The 20,742-nt window shown below is 41.3% G+C and overlaps 1 protein-coding gene across 1 annotated transcript in view; it reads left to right on the top strand.

Moving 5' to 3' along the window:
• Nucleotides 1-20,742, top strand: part of KIF15 (kinesin family member 15) — a 40,950-nt gene continuing 20,208 nt past the window's right edge. The window contains exons 1-17 of the mRNA XM_080975739.1: nucleotides 1-146; nucleotides 3,450-3,474; nucleotides 3,833-4,010; nucleotides 5,263-5,339; nucleotides 5,753-5,790; nucleotides 6,865-6,962; nucleotides 7,799-7,978; nucleotides 8,690-8,899; nucleotides 9,282-9,407; nucleotides 10,184-10,306; nucleotides 11,916-12,039; nucleotides 13,905-13,996; nucleotides 14,307-14,516; nucleotides 15,998-16,175; nucleotides 17,561-17,693; nucleotides 18,030-18,171; nucleotides 19,956-20,150. Of these exons, the coding sequence (XP_080831865.1) occupies nucleotides 128-146; nucleotides 3,450-3,474; nucleotides 3,833-4,010; nucleotides 5,263-5,339; nucleotides 5,753-5,790; nucleotides 6,865-6,962; nucleotides 7,799-7,978; nucleotides 8,690-8,899; nucleotides 9,282-9,407; nucleotides 10,184-10,306; nucleotides 11,916-12,039; nucleotides 13,905-13,996; nucleotides 14,307-14,516; nucleotides 15,998-16,175; nucleotides 17,561-17,693; nucleotides 18,030-18,171; nucleotides 19,956-20,150 (2,148 nt within the window). The 5' untranslated portion in view covers nucleotides 1-127. The remainder of the gene's footprint in view (nucleotides 147-3,449; nucleotides 3,475-3,832; nucleotides 4,011-5,262; nucleotides 5,340-5,752; nucleotides 5,791-6,864; nucleotides 6,963-7,798; nucleotides 7,979-8,689; nucleotides 8,900-9,281; nucleotides 9,408-10,183; nucleotides 10,307-11,915; nucleotides 12,040-13,904; nucleotides 13,997-14,306; nucleotides 14,517-15,997; nucleotides 16,176-17,560; nucleotides 17,694-18,029; nucleotides 18,172-19,955; nucleotides 20,151-20,742) is intronic.

The following is a 20,742-nucleotide window of genomic DNA, read 5'->3' as shown; positions in this document are numbered from 1 at the left end:
CCCCGCCCCCCACAATGGCTGCCTCCGCGGAAGCTTCGTTCGCGCCAAATTTAAACAGAGCGCCATTTTCAGGCTTTTAAGCCCTCAGAGGAGTCGACGTTGCTGAGGGGGGTTATCGGGGCAGAGAATGGCCCCCGGGTCGAAAGGTAAGGAAAGACGGCGGTGGGGGCGAAATGGGGCTTCGAGGGAGGGAGGTTGGATGGGAGCTGTGAGGAAAAAGCTCTTTCGCCCTATGCATTTTTTTTAGCGGCCGCGGGGTTTCCCCCACATTAGCTGCTGTCGGGAGTCGGCGCTGAGGAAGGCAGAACCGGCTGGGGCTCGAGAACTCTGCATGCGAGCAGGAGAACTCGTGGCGGGAGGCGGGCGGGGTCCGCGGAACTCCCTGCGACGGGATGGGGTCGGACCCGCACACGCAGCTCAAGCCCCGAAGGCGCGGGGAGGTTCCGAGGCCCCCTCACAAACCCCCCCCACACACACGGTTATGTGGGGCGCCTTGTAACTGAAGGAGGCTATTCGCCCCCTTTTTAGAAATAGTTAAAAAAAGGAATACTATATTCAGAATTCATCATGCGAAAGGCTGGGCTGGATGAATCCCAAATCGGAATTAAGATTGCCGGAAGAAATATCAACAACCTCAGATAGGCAGATGACACAGCCTTGATGGCAGAAATTGAGGAGGAATTAAAGAACCTTTTAATGAGGGTGAAAGAGGAGAGCACAAAATATGGTCTGAAGCTCAATATCAAAAAACCCCGAAGATCATGGCCCATCACCTCCTGGCAAATAGAAGTGGAAGAAATGGAGGCAGTGAGAGATTTTACTTTCTTGGGCTCCATGATCACTGCAGATGGTGACAGCAGTCACGAAATTAAAAGACGCCTGCTTCTTGGGAGAAAAGCAATGACAAACCTAGACAGCATCTTAAAAAGCAGAGACATCACCTGGCCGACAAAGGTCCGTATAGTTAAAGCTATGGTTTTCCCAGTACGGATGTATGGAAGTGAGAGCTGGACCATAAAGAAGGCTGATCGCCGAAGAATGGATGCTTTTGAATTATGGTGCTGGAGGAGACTCTTGAGAGTCCCATGGACTGCAAGAAGATCAAACCTCTCCATTCTGAAGGAAATCAGCCCTGAGTGCTCACAGGAAGCACAGATCCTGAAGTTGAGGCTCCAATATTTGGCCACCTCATGAGAAGAGAAGACTCCCTGGAAAAGACCCTGATGTTGGGAAAGATGGAGGGCAGAAGGAGAAGGGGACGACAGAGGACGAGATGGTTGGACAGTGTTCTCGAAGCTACCAGCATGAGTTTGACCAAACTGCGGGAGGCAGTGGAAGACAGGAGTGCCTGGCGTGCTCTGGTCCATGGGGGTCACGAAGAGTAGGACACGACTAAACGACTAAACAACAATGCCCTTTCCTAAGTTGCTTATTGGGATCTTCACTTTGGCAAGGTAGTGCTGAAGGGATGGCTCAGTTGGTAGAGCGTGAGGCTCTTCATCTTGGGGTTGTGGGGTTTGAGCCCCACTTTGGTGGGGGGGGGGAAGGTTCCTACATGGCAGGGGGTTTGGACTAGATGACCCTCATGGTCCCTTTCCAACTATTAAGTTATCTAAGGATAAGCCCCACCTAACTCGGCAGGATCTGTTTCTGCTTAAGACGGGGGGGGGGGTCAGCAAACTTTATATATATATATATATATATATATATATATATATTAACATATCATTTTCAACGCTAATTAAACATACTTTTACATCTTATACAGTTTTTTGACTTGCATCAATCACATCTGAAAATTTTCCAACCTATTCACTTAATATACATTTCTTACTTTCACTATTACATTTAAATCTCATGACTAATATCTCTATTCTTTCTCTACTTTGCAATCTTTCATATATTTCTCCTTACAAAACTTCTTGTAGTCCTACTAGTGTAATTTGTGGATTACAGTTGCTCTTCAAATACAGTGGTACCTCGCAAGATGAATGCCTCGCAAGACGGAAAACTCACAAAACGAAAGGGTTTTTGGTTTTTTGAGTTGCTTCGCAAGACGATTTTCCCTATGGGCTTGCTTCACAAGACGGAAACGTCTTGCAAGTTTGTTTCCTTTTTCTTAAAACCGTTAATACAGTTGCGACTTGACTTCGAGGAGCAACTCATAGCACGCGGTGTGGTAGCCTTTTTTGAGGTTTTTGAAGACTTTGGTGATTTTTGAAGCTTTTCCAAAACTTTTCCGACACCGTGCTTCGCAAGACGAAAAAAACTGCAAGACGAAAAAACTCGCGGAACGAATTAATTTCGTCTTGCGAGGCACCACTGTAATTCGTATATTTCTTCCAATCTTCTGTGAATCTCTGGTCCTGCAGGTTTCGAATCCTTCCTGTCATTTTATCTAATTCTGCATAGTCCATTAATTTTGTCTGCCATTCTTCTTTCGTCGGAATTTCTTCTTGCTTCCATTTCTGGGCTAACAATACTCTTGCCGCTGTTGTTGCATATAAAAACAATTTAACATATTGTCTATTAATATCCTCACCTATAATGCCAAGTAAAAATGCTTCTGGTTTTTTTAAAAAATGTATATTTCAACATCTTTTTCATCTCATATATCATTTCCCAGAAGTTTTTTACTTTCTTACATTCCCACCACATATGATAAAATGTTCCTTCTTTTTCTTTGGGTCAGCAAACTTTTTCAGCAGGGGGCCGGTCCACTGTCCCTCAGACCTTGTGGGGGGCCGGACTATATTTTGGAGAGAAAAAAATGAATGAATTCCTATGCCCCACAAATAACCCAGAGATGCATTTTAAATAAAAGCACACATTACCGGACTGATCGCAGGCTGGATTTAGAAGGCATTTGGGCCGGATTCAGCCCCCGTGCCTTAGTTTGCCTACCCAGGGCTTGAGACGTGAATCGGATGGCGCAGTTGGCAAAGAGCATTTTCATGAAAAAGCGATAAGTTTAAAAAATAAATAAATCGTGCTTTTCAGAGATTGGATGGACACCTGGTTGCGATTCCCGCATCCTCTTTCCAGTTCTATGGTTAGGGAACAGATACAGGGGTTCACATGCAAACACCTCAAGTAAATTGATCAATATGAATGTGCATGCAATAAGTAATGCGTGTCCACTTAGGACAAAAAGGGGGGGATTATTCTAAGCCCACTTTCTGGGGAGTTTACACCTCTGGGGTGTTCACATTACACACCTTCCAGGTGTACCAGAGTATGGGTACCAGACCTTTGGCAATACAAGGTGTTTGCATTATGTGTGACATCATAGCTAGCAGCTGTCTGTCATTGCTTCAGTTTTTTTGTTTTGTCACCCCATTTTCTGTAGCTTATTTTGTAGACACTCCATAGAAATGTGAATAATTGGCAGTAGATAGATGTCTTACATACAGTTTTTAAATTATCACGTTCTCACTTTCGTTTTTTAGGTGACACAGCGTTAGCAGCCTCCAGGTAAGAATCCATTAATTATTGTGTGTAAGAATTAAACATCAGATTGGGCAACTTCATTGTGTGATCAAGAGATTTACAATTTGATCCTAATTTACAATCCTGGCTGTTCCAAAATAAATAAAAAATTTTTAAAAGGCATGGCGACTGTCAACCTGCAACAAAATCAGATGAACTGATGGTGCAGGTTAAAACAATAACATTTCCACAGCAGTTGCATGTATGGCGTAACGTAAGATAAATATGTTTATCTAGTTGTGTCTGCATATTGTGTCGTAAGAACGAGACAAAAATAAAATGACTTTACAAACATGTTACAGCTGGTTACTAGTATACTAATGTAGCCGTTGTTTTGTTTTAGTGCTGAAGGTGATGCTATCAAGGTTTTCGTGAGGGTGCGCCCTCTAGACGAAGGAACTGTGCTTGCTGACAATGGCTTGTGCTTATCTGTTCTTTCATCAAACACTATTCGCCTGAATTCAAAGCCTGAACCTAAGATTTTTACCTTTGATCATGTGGCAGATGTGGACACAACCCAGGTAATTCAACAGATAAGTTAGTTCCTAAAAGGTTAACTAATTTTTTTAAAAAGAAAGAAAAGAGACTTCTTTGGCCATGTTCTCATTTGTAATAGAAAATAGTTTGCATTGAGCCATCTACATTAGCATTAAATTTGTCAACTGAATTTGCAGATAGGTGCTTTCATTTAAGGGGCTTGTATAACACAGGTTATTAAAATTGTTACCCACCTACCTTAGGCTGCAATCCTATACACACTTATTGAGGGGTAAGTTCTGCCTCCCCACTTCTAGCTACTCTCTGGAGAAGAGACCCTTTTAAGAATATTACGGGGGTGGGCTGGGGAAGGACTAGACCGGGGTCAGCAAACCTTTTCATCAGGGAGCCAGTCCACTGTTCCTCAGACCTTGTGGGAGGCCGGACTATATTTTGAAAAATACAAATACCATGCAAGCTGTTCCTGCAGCTGCCTCAGGACCTGGAGTCAGAACGCACTCTGCACACGCTCAGGAGCATGTCTCAGCGCTGCCCGCTCACCGGCGTTGTTGACGAGCAGCAGCCGCTCCATTGGCCCATCCCCGCAGAGCTCCCAGGCAGTGTGCACCATGCCCTGCGGCCCATCGTGCAAGGCCAGGTTTGCCAACCCCTGGACTAGACCATGAGAAAGATGAACATAATATTTTGGCTGCCGTTCATTCATTTTCAGCTTTCTATTCTTGTTATAAAAAAGCGTGCCTAGACATTCTGTTGTTGCACCCATAACCTAGGGTTTAAGGTGCCATTTAGCTCCTAGCTTTCATTTTCTAACACTGCTTTAAAGTGCCTGAAATAGCTAAGACTTATACATAGATAATATATAGCCCCTTTATGTGAGCTTGCAATCTAAGAATGTTGAGAAGAAAAGGGGAAAGGGAAGAAGATGAAAGTAAGGAAACAGAATTGCTAGCTGACTGGTGTGTGCTAAGATTTATGATACATTAACGATTTCTGTTTTAGTAATAGCCATATTCATTAGATATATTCTCATAATGGTTCCAACCTATTACTTGGAAGTGAGTCTCATTGATTTCATTATTTCGTGCATAATAATGGTTCTTTAGTATCAGTGGAATTGCTTGTGTTTAATGAAAAGTATTCCTTAATGTCAGGGTATGTGTATTGTTTAATGAATAGTGCACAGTGTGTGGTTATATGTTTGTGAATACTATTAAGTCAAGCTGTTTTTATCATTATAACATATTAAAACTATTTTTTAAAATCTTTTCTGCCTAGGAATCAGTGTTCTCAAGTGTGGCCAAAAAGATAGTAGAATCATGCATGAATGGCTACAATGGAACCATTTTTGCATAGTAAGCTTTTAACCTTTTTATTTCATGCAAATAGTAAAATATCTGATTTGAATTATATGAACTGCTCTGTTTGAGAAATACATTACCTGGTCAGACCATTCTAAGGACTGTAAATTTTAAAGCATGAATTCATCTAGTCCATTCATCCATGTGTGGCATTAGCTTTCCAGTGTCTGGGGCCCAGCATCTTCCACATCGCCTGCTACTCAATCCTGTTTAACTTGAGATGCCAGGAGTTGAACCTGGAAATCTCTGCATGCAACACATGTGCTCTGCCACAGTCTGGTCTCTCTACATTTAACCCTCTTAGTGGTACAGAATTAACCCTAGCAAATATATATATATGACTAAATGAGTAAGTTCTGATTACTGAGATATAATTATACGTGCGTGCTGCTTCTTTTTCTCTTTAGTGGCCAAACTGGTTCAGGGAAAACCTTTACGATGATGGGTAAGTACAACACATACCGATTTGTGTTCACAGTTGTTTATCTCATTTTAGATCGCACAGTGGGATCCTCTTTCCCCACCGCTTTGCATTGTGTAATATTAACTTCTAACGCAGTATTTCCCAAATCTAGGGCTAGTTTCATATTAGGATATCATTAATTTTGCCATAGTCTATGATCTAACAACATAGATCAAGGAACTGCAGTGTTCCTGACTCTAAGAGATAGCCAAAGCCTTCATCAAAGGGACAGGTGAAAAAGATACTTGGAAGAGTCTTGGAAGGGATTAGAGTTGACTAATCAGGCATCAGCATCTTGAGGGGGGGAATATTGTGCAGTGGTACCTTGGTTCTCAGACACCTTGGAACCCAAACATTGCAAACCTGGCAGTAAGTGTTGCGGCTTGTGAACTTTTTTCAGAAGCCAAACGTGCTCCGTTTTGAGTGTTACGCTTCTGATTTGAGTTTTACACTGAGGTCTGTCTGTTTTTGCTATTTATTTTGCATTTTTGCGGCTCTTTTTTTGTGACTGTGGAACCCAGTTCAGCTACTTACTGATTGATTGTGTGACTGCAGAACATTGTTTATTGCTTTCATTTTATGGATCAATGGTCTCATTAGATAATAAAATTTATGTTAAATTGCTGTTTTAAGGGTTGTTTTTAAAAGTCGGGAATGGATTAATCCATTTTGCATTACTTTTTATGGGAAAGCGTACCTTGGTTTTGGAACGGAGTTCTGGAACTGATTAAGTTTGAGAACCAAGGTACCACTGTATCACTTAACCAGGCTTCCTCAAACTTGGCCCTCCAGATGTTTTTTGAGACTACAGATCCCATCATCCCTGATCACTGGTCTTGCTGGCTAGGGATCATGGGAGTTGTAGGCCAAAAACATCTGGAGGGCCAAGTTTGACGAAGCCTGCTCTTAACCATGGCCTTTATCTATTCAATAAGGCTTCCTTCCTATTTCAGAAACATTGTATGCTACTAATACTAATAATGTAAACCACCTTATTTCTGCTAGATATTTTTAGATTTCTATCCAAGCAATTCTTTCTTTCTTTCTTTTTTCAAGGTCCTCCCGACTCTGATAACTTTACTCATAATCTGAGAGGAGTAATACCACGGAGTTTTGAATATCTGTTTTTTCTAATTGAACGTGAAAAAGAAAAGGTAAATCCTTTTCTTAATGAAGATTGTGGTGAAAGTCCTTGAGGGTTCGTTTTAATTAGTAGCAATGGCATCCAGCTCTTGGGTGCCCTTCATTCATTTGGAAGAAATAACTTGCATGTTTAGAATGATTGCATAGCTTGGGATCACACTATTTCATACAGGCAAGCAGCTATGCTAGCTTGCTACTTACGCATGTTGAGTAGCAATTGGCTTCCAATGTGCAAGTGAAATGGTAGACTTCATTTCTACCCTAGTTGACCCTCCCAGCCATCTGTCCAATTTCAAGCGTTAATTTATCTGTTTCAGAATACTGTGTTGTGCCTTATTGCCTGTGCTCACTGTTCTCTTCCAACCAGAGTTAATTGCTAGGGCTGAGCTGCTACAATATTGCACTGATTAAGCTCTGTTGGCCCTTAAAGGCAAAAAGGATACAGAGCTGCATCAGTAGTAAATGTAGTACAGTGCTACTCTTTCCAGGCTGCAAATAGAAGAGCTGGACAATCCATTCAGTTTGCCCCAGCTTTTAATAGCTGAAATGGGTTCAGTGGGTAACAGCAGAAGGACAGCTGGTTATGAACAGGACCAAAGGTGGTGTGATGGGGCAGGGAAGTAGGTGGGTAAACTGTTTCTTGAAGGGCTTGAAGTTCGTACGATAAAGGCTCCAAATATGTAAAGTGAAAGTAGGAGTTGGGTGGTAAAATATGTCTTTTTGTAAACTGTAAGAGATCAATAAAGGCATGCCTTCATAGTTGCTGTGAAAACCTTGTAATGACGTTAGAGGCCAGATAAAATTAAAACAGCATTTTCTGTAACACAAATGTTAATGTTTCTTATAGGCTGGTACAGAAAAGAGTTTTCTCTGCAAGTGTTCGTTTATTGAAATCTACAATGAGCAGCTATTTGACTTGCTGGATTCTGCCTCAGCTGGACTCTTCCTCAGAGAGCACATCACAAAAGGAGTATTTGTTGTTGGTGCAGTGGAGCAAGTGTTGACTTCAGCTGCTGAAGCATATAAAGTATGCTGTTTTGATAAGTAGAGGTAGACATCCTTGCATGTTGTAATAGAGGCAGCACTCATTGAAGTAGCAGAATTATGATTTGAAAAGCTTAACTAAAAGAAATAACTTGGGCTTCTTATGCTTGTTTTGTACCTTTTGCCCTTCAGCTCCCTTATGTTGGGCTATTTATGTTCTGCAATAAACACTCATTCCTGCAGCTCAGCTTCCAGTGCCCGGGATGCAGAAGGCATGTGCAATGCATTAAGTGTGCATGAGAACTTTTCACGCTCGCCTTTCCAGCAGCAGAAACACTCTTGCACCAAAATCCACTCCACAAATTGGGCCTATCTGGAACAGTATTTCACAAGGTGTGAAAGACTGTCTCTGGAAGGGGAAATCATCAGCCTGGCTCATGTGTACATCAATATACACATAGGTACATCAAAAGTACAAGTATAAGATTTTTTTAAAAATAGGATGGGAGACTTGGGAAGCCATGTTATAAATTCCTTTTGAACGGGGATGTGTAAAACATGCATCATTGCCTACAAGTAAGATGTTAATTTAACACTTCTTGCAGATTAGGATTAGAAATAGAGGGGATCTTTCGTTAACACATTTAAGATTAGCACTACAATCCCAGTTGTGACTCCAAAATAGCTTAAGATAAAGTTGTTGAGCCTGTTCCATAATATATTGTAAATGCTACTCGTATCTTATTCTGACTAGGTGTTAACAACGGGCTGGAGAAATCGTCGCGTAGCGTCTACCTCAATGAACAGAGAGTCCTCAAGGTCTCATGCTGTTTTTACTATCACGGTCGAATCAATGGAGAAAACCAATGACGTTATGAATATTCGATCATCTCTGCTGAATTTGGTAGATTTGGCTGGATCAGAGAGACAAAAAGATACTCACACAGAGGGAGTTAGGTTAAAGGTTAGTGGCGAAACAGTGCATTCTTGGTCAGTGGCAGTGGCGTAGCGTGGGTTGTCAGCACCCGGGGCAAGGCAAGTAATTTGCGCCCCCTAACCCGTGGATTTATTAGGGGCAGAGAGCTGCGAGTGCGAGCGCGCGCGCCCCCCCATGTTGCGCCCGGTGCGGCCAGCCCCCCCTGCACCCCCCACGCTACGCCACTGGTCAGTGGGAAATGGAGCATGCAGAAAAGGGTTAACTCCTCCTGGAGACAGAGTCCATGCGCTTGTATAATGCATGCTCCACTACCCGCTGACCAGAAGCACACTTCACAGGAACACCAACTTGTTGATTTCTTTTCCACTAAAAACAAAGGCATTCACTTTTATTTTCTTGTTTGTTCTAGGAAGCAGGGAACATAAACCGTTCATTAAGTTGTCTGGGCCAAGTGATTACTGCACTTGTTGATGTGGGCAATGGAAAACAGAGGCACATCTGTTACAGGGACTCCAGGCTCACTTTTCTGCTACGGGTAATGTGTACCATTAATTTTTAGGACATTGGTTTTCAAAAGACAAAATGCTTTTGTCTTTTATATTATTCAGATGTCTTACTTGCGGTATGTTGTCCTGGAAAATCAATGATTACTACAATCTGTTGCCGTTGGCCACATAATGCTAAGCCACAAAGTTTTGCTTTTTAAGCTATTCTGTACATAAGCTGCATGTAGATTTACACAGCCGAAGAGTGTTTCCCTCGCTCCTCCTTCATGCAAGCTAGTAAACAAATCGCAAACAGGCTACTTTAGTGTTATGTCTGAATCTGGGGTCATGGATTGTTTGATCATAATAAATCACGTGATAATCCAACAACAAGCTTTTGTCTAAAGCGGGCTAGCAATTGTGGTTTGTTATGGAGAAACAAGCCATGATTCCAGGTTTGGATATACTGCTAAACTAGCCCCTTTGTGGTTTCTTTACCTGCTTACGTAAATATTCAGGCTGCTTGCACTAACATGCAGTATCATCATAAACCAAACATAGTGGCAATACATATGTATGTGGTGATATTAATCTTGCTTTAGAGCATCCTGTCACACTGTTCTATTGAAAGTGCCCCATCAGAATGTTAAGTCCTGAAGCAACACAGTCGCCTAAAACAGCGGTCTTACGAGGAGGGCGTTATCCTCCCCAAAACAAGGGTTAGTAGAAGAGGAAATAGTTTGTGTTTCTATAAACACTAGAATTAGTTAAACTATGTGCTTTTAAAAGTGCTGTATCTCAAAGTAATTTTCATGTCTTCAAACAGGATTCACTTGGAGGTAATGCCAAAACTTGCATCATAGCAAACATTAATCCAGGTTCCAGATGTTTTGGTGAAACCTTGTCCACCCTTAATTTTGCTCAGAGAGCCAAACTGATAAAAAACAAGGTATTTAATTGGGACAGAATATTACATTGGCTATTCAGTCACCTTATTTTTCTTCACAAATGTACATAGTTGTAAGCAATTTCTTTGTCTGAAAGGGTTCTTTGGCAGAAAAAAGGTTTGCTAAATCAAAATAAATATTGTGAGTATTTCTCATCTATTTCAACTCTTACAATACTGTGTTCTTGCTAAGTCTTAACATTCCAGTCGTGAAACTGGATAGACCAACAGGGAGAGGGAGAGACTGCAGTTGCAGACATTTAACAAATACCTTGTCTCCTTCAAATTACTGAAAATTCTATCATTTGCTGTATTAGGAAATGGGTTGCATTCCTTTCTAGAATACGTGAGGTATGTTTCACATTTTTTAGCTGTGTGTGCAACATACAATTCAATGATAATTACATGAGATAAAAGTAACTTCTATTCACTTTGGACTTTTAAAACAGTATCAGACATTGTGGAACTTGTGTAAAAATGAAGAAACTGTCTGAAGTTCCCTTCTCACAGTTCTCACAACCAAGACACACAAGCTTCCTGGCCTAGAACAACTCTCTGTGCTAAACCTTTACAGTGTGCATCTATTAAGAACTCCCAAGCTAGAAGAATCAAAACTGATAGGCAGAGCTATGTGCATCTTATGCAAACACGATTCACAAATTTATAAATGTGCATATGTGTACTATTGCTTCTGCCAACATCAACTTTCAAAGCCTTCCTGGGTTGCAAAGGGAAATAGGGCCATAAGTTAAGGGGGTGACGGTAGTGTTGGGTTTTTGAATACGTGCAGCGTCACACAGAGTCAATTAAGAGTTGGCCAACAGCCAAGGCCAAGTAAAGGAGTAAAATCTGCCTGGAGATATAGAGGCCTGGAAACAGCTCTACCATTGGTCGAGGTCTCTCACAGGCATAATGATTTATGGCCTACTGACTGGAATGTGTTAGTTGGGAGTTAGGTGTTAGTGTTGGTCAGTGTGTTGTCTACGAGTCGTGTGGTGAGAGAGATAGTTAAAGATCCGTGTTCTGTTCTGTTCCTGTAAATAGTAACTTGAAGCCCACTGTATATAATAAACACCTATAAGTAACAAGTTACTGGTTCCTTCTTCGTCCATCCTGCCTGCAACCGATTGCTTTCGTGAACTCTGCGTATACTCTGCTAAGGTCTGACTAAACTCCTGCAACAGGTCAGAAAGTTGCAAAACACCAACAGGTAGCGAGAAATGGGGGGGGGGGGGTCAGTAGTATTAGTCATGAGTAGGGGCAGCATGTAGGAAAACAGAAAAAGACTCCCTAAACTCGTTTCTGTGCCTTCACAAAGCAAACCTATACATTTTTCACTCCTCACGTGAAGCCTTGCGTTAAGAACATGCTTTTCTAAAAGAAAAGAGAGCTGAGATCAGGGGAAGGCTAAATTCTACACCTGCTTTTGTAAATGCATAGAATATATGCTGCCATGCTAGTATCATATAGTCTTCTTTTTCAATATTATTTTCTTTTTAACCTATGATGTTTGAAAGTGAGAACAACGCATTCTAGTTGGCTTTGTCAGTAGGATTTGAATTATCCGATCATCAGGCGTGTGTGTTTCAATATTTTAAATTTTCTATTTAAGGCTGTGATAAATGAAGACACCCAAGGAAACGTGAAGCAGTTGCAGTCTGAAGTGAAGAAACTGAAAGAGCAGCTTGCTCTGCTTAATTCAGGGCAGTCTCTGCAAGATGCTTCTCTACCTACAGGTAAAGCCTATCCCCTTTCCTCCCTTAAAACTGGTGTTTCAGGATGATTTGTTTAAGCACTCCATTTGTTTTTCATTTTAAAAAACCCCTCAATGGTTTTTTTTTAAAAAAAACATGACTTTTGTACAGGATCAAACTTAATTCATGCCCCCAATATATCGCAGAAGCAGAATGTCGTAATAGAAGACTGGTTCTCTGTATGCCAAAATGGCACCTTCCACAAACACAAGAGCGGAGGTATCAGCAAGCTTCAGAGAACCAAAGTTTGCAGAACTACAAATAAATCTTTAGTGGGGGAAACCAAAACAGTCCATTGAGGACTGAGTGTATTTATATTCTTACCAAACCTTTCTTCCAAATTGCTGAGGGTGGTTTTCAAAGTCTCTCTCTTCCTGAGCTCCCATATTATCCTTATAATAACCCCATGAGGCAAGTAACCCAGTCACCCAGTGAGCATCATGAATAAGTGAACCTGGATCTGTGCTCAGTAGACACAGAATTCTGGCTGGTGTTGGAGGAAGAGGGGGAAATGAGGTGGATAGAATGGTGTGCTAGAAGAGAATATGACTAGTTGACTAGAATTCTGAACAGAAACATTCAATACCACAACATCCCATCCGCAAGTCCCATTTTCAGATCACGATTTGGTAGAATCCTTTAATAGCTAACCTTTTATTTTCACTATGGTTATTAACACAGAATTAAACTGTAGATGTCTATCACTACAGCTCAGACAATGCAGAAGCTTACAGTGAAATCCTCTGTACATTTGCTAGGGAGTAACAGTCTGATCGGGACGTGGGTGGCGCTTTGGGGTAAACCACAGAGCCTAGGACTTGCCGATCAGAAGGTCGGCGGTTCGAATCCCCGCAACGGGGTGAGCTCCTGTTGCTTGGTCCCTGCTCCTGCCAACCTAGCAGTTGGAAAGCACGTCAAAGTGCAAGTAGATAAATAGCTACCTCTCCGGCGGGAAGGTAAACGCCGTTTCCGTGCGCTGCTCTGGTTCGCCAGAAGCGGCTTAGTCATGCTGGCCACATGACCCGGAAGCTGTACGCCGGCTTCCTCAGCCAATAAAGCGAGATGAGCACCGCAACCCCAGAGTTGTCCACAACTGGACCTAATGGTCAGGGGTCACTTTACCTTTAATGTGTGTAAACTGTAGATATCTATCACTACAGCTCAGACAATGCAGGAGCTTACGGTGAAATCCTCTGCATATTTGCTAGGGAGTAACAGTCTGATCTGTGCATGTCACCTTGAAAGTTAGTCTGGATCCAAATCTTTGGGACTAAATTACATTCGCAATTCCCATTCATTTCTGTAGTTAATAAGTAACGAACATAGGCCGCAATTCTCCACCTGGAAGTAAGGCCTATTGAATTCAGTGGCATGTACCACAAGGTAGACATGGTTGGAATTATAACCATGATATTGAACCAAGCAACAATGTTTGTGAAACTTATCCTCAACTAAATGTGGGTATGATTGTTGCTTTAATGGCCAATTCTGTGCAAACGCAAGGATCCCAAATTCTGCACAGAATCAAACTGAATCCTTTGGAACTGACTTCTTAGTAAACACATTTAGCATTCTTTTGTATTTCAGTTATGCTTAACTGAAATGTTCAACAAGCTTTTGTATTTAAACATTTTTAAAAAATATAAAAACCCAAACCTTTTTATCCTGAATCTCTTTTAAATGCAGTTTTAGATAAGAAAGTTTAGCTATAATCATAAAATGATAATGTCTACTTCAGCTATAACATATTAAAAACCAGCGCTAAATATCTCAGTTGACACACAAAATACACAAATAAATCTAGGGAAGTGTTAACCTAATGTATTTTGTTCTACATTCTCTCTAAGCTACCCTCACACGTGATGTAGGAAATGCAGATTATCTGAACCATTTTCTTGAAGCAATGCTGTTATTGGAAAAAGGTGAAAGTGAAAGAAAGGTAAGAATAGGAATACTATGGTACAGTGTTAGGAAAGGTCCAATTAACAAAAATATCTTTGCCCTGGAACAATAATTTATCCCTTTCTTAAAAGCTGAACTAATTTATTTATATGGCTCCACACATACACCCCAAATCAGTTAAACACAAATGTTGAGAGTGTGTGAATAGCATATTAACATAAGTTTGTGTCTTCATTTAATGATTTCTGTTGATCACATCCAAGAGAGGGTTGGACAAGTATACTTTTCATTATGTATGTGTCATGATGCTATTGCTTCCTGCTTAATCGGCTGCCTTTATTTTCAAGATGCTGTTAGAAAAAGTTGCCCAACTAGAAGATCTCTGTGTCAAAAAGGAGAAGTTCATTCAGTCCAATAAAATGATAGTTAAATTCAGAGAGGATCATATAACTCGCCTGGAAAAACTACATAAAGAGGCTCATGGCAGCTTTTTGCCCAGTGAACAAGAGAAGCTCTTTGGGGAACTGAAGGAGGAGCTGAAGATTCTCAGAGAACAGGTAGCTGTATTTTTGTTTAATGTGTTACCCGGATCAGGCCAAACATCCGGCATTCTCTGGCAAGCCAGATGCCCCCAGAAAGCACATTAATTGAGCAACAGTCCTCTTCTGTTCTTGTCTTCCTACATCTGTTATTGAGAAGTGTACTTCTCTAAACATGGAGGTTAGCTGTTGTGGTTAGTAGCCCTTAAAACTTCTACACACAAATTGTAAGTAGGTTTTTTGGCCAATGTACACAGCTGAACCAAAAAGAGACACACTTTTACGCTATCCCTGGTATTAAACTCGGATGAAAAACTTTTAAGCTGATTTCAGCACTCTTCCGTAACTCATGGATCTTAATTGATTTTGAAGGTTTTGCATTTCTTTTTGTGGTTGTTGAGTTGATTTTATAATTTATAATCTATATAATTCTGAAAGCACTTATTGAAAATCAGCTTCTGTTTTTATTAACATATGTATTGACTTCAGCTGGATGCAGCAAACAATTTCATCCAAGCTAATCTGAACTACTTAACCAAGTATGTTCCAAAGCAGAATGTTCCAAAGAAGGATGTACTTGTGCATTTTATATTTGACTTCCTTTAGTAATGTTTTCTTTTGAAATGTTTCAAGACTGTTTTGTTTTGTTAACTTTGCTGCATTCAATATGCATTCTGTAGTTGGCCTCCTTTGTGATGTTTTCTTTTGAAATCCTTAAAGACAATATTTAAGGATTGTTACATATATTGTTTTGGATATACACTTTATACAGGATGAGTCTTTAAAAAGAGGCCCCATGGAACATGTGTACTCTGTATCCACGGGGCCTCTTTTAAAGGACTCACCTTGTATTTGACTTTCTTCTGTAATATTTTGTTGTCAATTGTTTTGTTTGATGCTTTAATGTGGGTTGTAAACTCCTTTGAGATCCTTTTTCTTTTACATATAAAGTGGTATAGAAATGAAATTAATAATTATAATAGGATCAAATAGGACACAAGCCTTTCAGAAATGTCATGTGGGCCATAGTGTAAAAATGTGCAAGGAAAAGCATCACTATTTAAAGCAGATATGTGTAAATACAGTGGAACCTTGGTTTTCAAGCGTCTCAGAAGCTGAACGTTTCGGAACCCGAACACCGAAAACCCAGATGTAATTGCTTCCATTTTCAAACACGCCTCGGAAGTCCAACAGCTTCCAAGGCGCATTTCTCTATTTTTTCAATTGAATTCTCCGACCACCCACTGTGCCTTGGTTGTTGAACGTTTCAGAAGTCGAGCCATCTTCCGGAACAGATTACATTCAACAACCGAGGTTCCACTGTATTTAGTTTTGATGTTCGTTCCCTTTTGTGTGCTAGGAAACTTTTTAAAGAGAGCCTAATAAAAGTAATCAGGATTTTTAAAAATTAAAATTTCCTGTACTAATATAGCAACACACCTGTTTGGGTTTTGAGGATTGTTTATATCATGAATTAACAGAATATGTGTTATGTACAGGTGGAACAGCATCCACGTGTTGCAAAATATGCTATGGAGAACCATGCCCTTCGAGAGGAGAACAAACGACTTCGCTCCCTGCAGTCAGTGAAAAGTGCCCAGGATATTGATGCTCAGGCAATGGCAGAGTTGGAAAAAATATTTTTAGAAGCTTCAGGTAGAGAAAGCAATAAAAGAGGTATGAAAAAGCTGAAATACGTTTTTCATATATGAAGTTATATTTTCTTTAAAGGTTCTCTACTCTGATCTCATACTTAAAGCAATGCTGTTTTAACATTTTTCTCCTCCAAAGCAGTGCCCAATAAATTCACTGGCATTTTGTTTTCAGGTTTGATGGATTTTATGTCCGTTCCTTTGGAGGACGTTACTAGGCTGAATGAGTCATATACTGATAAACATTGTGATTAGTAACTCTGGCGGCAGTTCTTGTCAAGACAGACTGCTTCAAATGAACATACTGCAGTCGGGCTGATCTCCCTCTGCAATGCTTTCTGCATATTTTAAAAGGCAATTGTCTGCCTGGCATCATGTTGAAGATTTTGTGAATTAATAGGAGCTAGTTGCTGATAGAATAAAATTTTATGCATACAGTGAAGGAGAGTTAGAAACGGCTGCCTGAAATATAGAACTGTAGAGTTGGAAGGGACCCTGAGGATCATCTAGTCCAACCCCCTGCACTGCAGGAATAGGAAGCTGTCCCAATACAGGGATCGAACCTGCAACCTTGGTGTTACTAGCACCATGCTCTGACCAGCTGAGCTATGCAGTTGCATAACCCGGTGTCTGGCATAATATGGCCTAGAACAGGCATAGGCAAACTCGGCCCTCCAGATGTTTTGGGACTACAACTCCCATCATCCCTGACCACTGGTCCTGTTAGCTAGGGGTGATGGGAGTTGTATTCCCAAAACATCTGGAGGGCCGAGTTTGCCTATGCCTGGCCTAGAACACGGCTGCACAAATGAACTCTGCACTATTAACTCCATCATGGGAAATGTTTCCTTTGGAGATGGAATGTCATCACAGCTCCTTGCAGGAACAAAACTGATTCATTTGAACTTCCTACTATGAAAAAGCATTACTTAAAATATAAATATCCTAAGTTTTTATTTCACAAAAGTATTACAAGGTTTCAAAGAAATAATAGTAATTTTATTATTTATACCCCATCCATCTATCTGAAGGGAGTGTCTGTACAGGTGTGGGCATAGCCCACCTTACAGTGCCATGTGGTACAACCTGGGCATACTTACCGGCTGTTTCTGAGAACTAGGCTCAAGGCTATCGTATCAAAGTGAAAGCACACGTTGAGGACCTTTTTGACTTAATTAGCCAGTGGTGCAGGACAGCAAAGCTATAGATGTAAAAAAACACGTGACAATTGTTCAATATGCATTCAGAAACAAAATCCAATACATTCTGTAAAGAGAACAATCTTTGATTTTATGCAGGTTTAAACATTAAAAAAATAAAAATCATTGCAGCTTTCATATGCTGCATGGACAGGTGAAGGTGTTCGCTTTCGCACATCTAAGAAAGCGTACATTTTTAAATCCCAAACAGGTCAGCAGATGTGTTCTACTGCCTCGTCAACAGACAGCAGCTCTAGTGAAAAGCTGAAGGAACGCCTCCTCACCACACAGAGCGAACTGGCAAGTTCCAAACAGGAACATGAAGAATTTAAAGAGCTAACAAAGTAAGATGAACCTGTGTCCTAACATTCTTCCACGAAATACCCTTCCCTGAAAATATAAGCAGCTGTTTATCAAGGGCAAAATTCTGGTTCCAACCAGAATTTCTAAAACCATATTTCTAAAAGTATGGTTTCCTCAAGACAGAAGTTAAAAGCATCAACAAGCCTTGTATCTAACAAATGCGTGGGAGGAGTTTTTTTGGGATGTTTCCAATCTAAGCAGAAGACACCATCATGAATCTTGCTGTGTTTTTCTTTTTTGATATTTTTTTCCTTAATGAGAGTCATTTTAATAAGATAGCCATGTTTGATTTTATGATGCATTTGTTTCTTTAACAGGAAAAAACAGATAGAGCTTGAGTCGGAACTTCTGTCTCTGCAGAAGGCAAACCAGCATCTTGAGAAAATTTTAGAGGCAACTAAGGCGTGTAAACGCCAGGAAGTCTCCCATCTTAATAAAATACACAGAGAAACTTTAAAGGTATGAGGCTATGATAAGGAAAGCTAATTTAGCTGTTTAAAATATAAGGAATGTTAATGAGCTTTGTGCAAAAAGAAAATTCTCATTTAGGGAGTGCATGCATTAAAATCCATGTTTTATAATAGGGATGCACTGTTTCATAGATGAATGCTGTTTGAGAAAAATAAGGAAAGGAACCTGGAATTCAGACGTCTGAATGCTACAAAAGAGCTAAGGAGAGATTCAAGCGAACTGAGAGTGCTTGCACTTGTTTTATTTACATACAATTTTGGGTGATTTCCCCTCCCTCAGCAACCTCATATGCTCCATCCTACACTGTTCAGGAGGGCTTCCTGACCCAGCAGAGAGGCAGGGGGCAGGAATATGGCTGCAAGAGGAGGCAGGGCAGGAAAACTTTCATCTCATGAAGTTCCTTAACTTTACTTACCATATGACGCAAATCCTCTAAATTTACTTAATAATAATAATAATAATAAATTTTTATTTATATCCTGCCCTCCCCAGCCAAAGCCGGGCTCAGGGCGGCTAACAACAATAAAATAAGACAACATTTTAAAATCATTTCATTAAAAAATTAATTCAAATCAAACTGATGGCAACCATTGGGTAGATTGCCAAAGGAGGGAGTCAGGCTGTGCCCTGGCCCAAAGGCTTGGTGGAACAGCTCTGTCTTGCAGGCCCTGCGGAAAGATGTCAAGTCCCGCACGGCCCTAATCTCTTGTGGCAGAGCGTTCCACCAGATCGGAGCCACAGCCGAAAAAGCCCTGGCTCTAGTTGGGGCCAGCCTAACCTCTCTGTGGCCTGGGACCTCCAAGATGTTTTTGTTTGAAGATCGTAAATTCCTCTGTGGGACATACCAGGAGAGGCGGTCCCGTAGGTACAAGGGTCCTAGGCCGTATAGGGCTTTAAAGGTTAAAACCAGCACCTTAAACCTGATCCTGTACTCCACCGGGAGCCAGTGCAGCTGGTATAGCACCGGGTGAATGTGATCTCACAGCGAGGACCCCGTAAGGAGTCTCGCTGCAGCATTCTGCACCCGCTGGAGTTTCTGGGTCAGTCTCAAGGTCAGCCCCACGTAGAGCGAGTTACAATAATCCAGTCTGGAGGTGACCGTCACGTGGATCACAGTGGTTAGGTCAGGGCAAGAGAGGTAAGGAGCCAACTGCTTAGCTTGGCAGAGATGAAAAAATGCCGCCTTTGTTATAGCTGCAATCTGCGCCTCCATGGAGAGGGAGGTGTCGAAGATTACACCCAAACTCTTAACGGACGGTGCTGGCACTAATTGCGCTCCCGCAAGAGATGGGAGTTGTCCCCCCAATCCCATATCGTCCCGACCCAGCCAAAGGACCTCTGTCTTCGAAGGATTTAACTTCAACCGGCTCCCATGTAACCATCCACCCACAGCTTCCAAACATCTGATCAGAGTGTCTGGGGTCGAGTCAGAATGGCCATCCATCAACAGATAGAGTTGGGTGTCATCAGCATACTGATGGCAGCCCAACCCAAAACTCCGGACAAGCTGGGCGAGGGGGCGCATAAAGATGTTGAAAAGCATCGGGGAGAGTATTGCACCCTGAGGGACTCCACACACCAGGGAGTGGCGTGATGACAGTTTCCCCCCAAGCGCCACCCTCTGTCCCTGACCAGAGAGAAACGAGCGCAGCCATTGAAGGACTGTGCCCTGGATCCCCACGTCGGCAAGGCTTCCATGTTATTCCTGTATTTCTACCTATGTAATGTTGTGTGTGTGTGTGTGTTTTTAAAAAATATCATTTCTATTACAGAATATTGCTACCCCAACAAAGGCTTATCAGCTAAGATCTCGACTGGTGGCACGATTAACCCCTGAAACCTTGAGCCCGGAGTCTGTTGATATTCAAAGCTCAGGCGATAACGATTATATTTTTAATGAGCCCATGCCTCCTGAGATGAATGAACAAGCCTATGAGGCTGTTGCAGAAGAGCTGAGAGTGGCACAGGTGAAGTTTCAGGATGCAAAATGCAGATTTCTAAAAATGTTTCATCAAGATGCTGTGAGCTAGGAGGTATGAATGGGCAGAGTTAAGTCAACAGTCTCAGGCAGATCTACAAACCTGTGGTGAGATTGCACTTGGAATACCGCGTATAGTTCTACTTGCTTCCGCTCAAAAAGAACTGGAAAAGGTTCAGAAAAAGGCAATCAAAATGATCGAGGGCTTGAAGCGACTCCTGTGAGGAAAGTTTACAATATTTTGGTGTTTTAGAACAAAGGTGTGTAAGGGAGAGACATGAGAGGTGCATAATATTGGGCATGGTGTAGATAGGAAACAGTTTTCCTCCCTCATAATAGTAAAACCCAGGGCCATCTAATAAAACAATGTTGGAAGATTCAGGAGAAAAGAAGAAAATGCTTCTCCGCACCAGACATAGTTAAACTATAGAATTTGCTCCTGCAAGAGGTGGCGATGTCCACCAACTTGGATAACTTCATTTTATTTATTAAATTGCTACTCTTCCTCTCAAAGAAGCTCGGAGTAGCAAACACGAACATAGTAAAACAATACCATTAAAAATAAATTTTAAAATATTTTA

Source organism: Podarcis pityusensis, assembly GCF_964106645.2.
Source record: "Podarcis pityusensis genome assembly, chromosome: 12".
NCBI classification, from domain to species: Eukaryota; Metazoa; Chordata; class Lepidosauria; order Squamata; family Lacertidae; genus Podarcis; species Podarcis pityusensis.
Note: the sequence above shows the minus strand (reverse complement) of the source record. Positions and strands in the feature narration are given on the sequence as shown.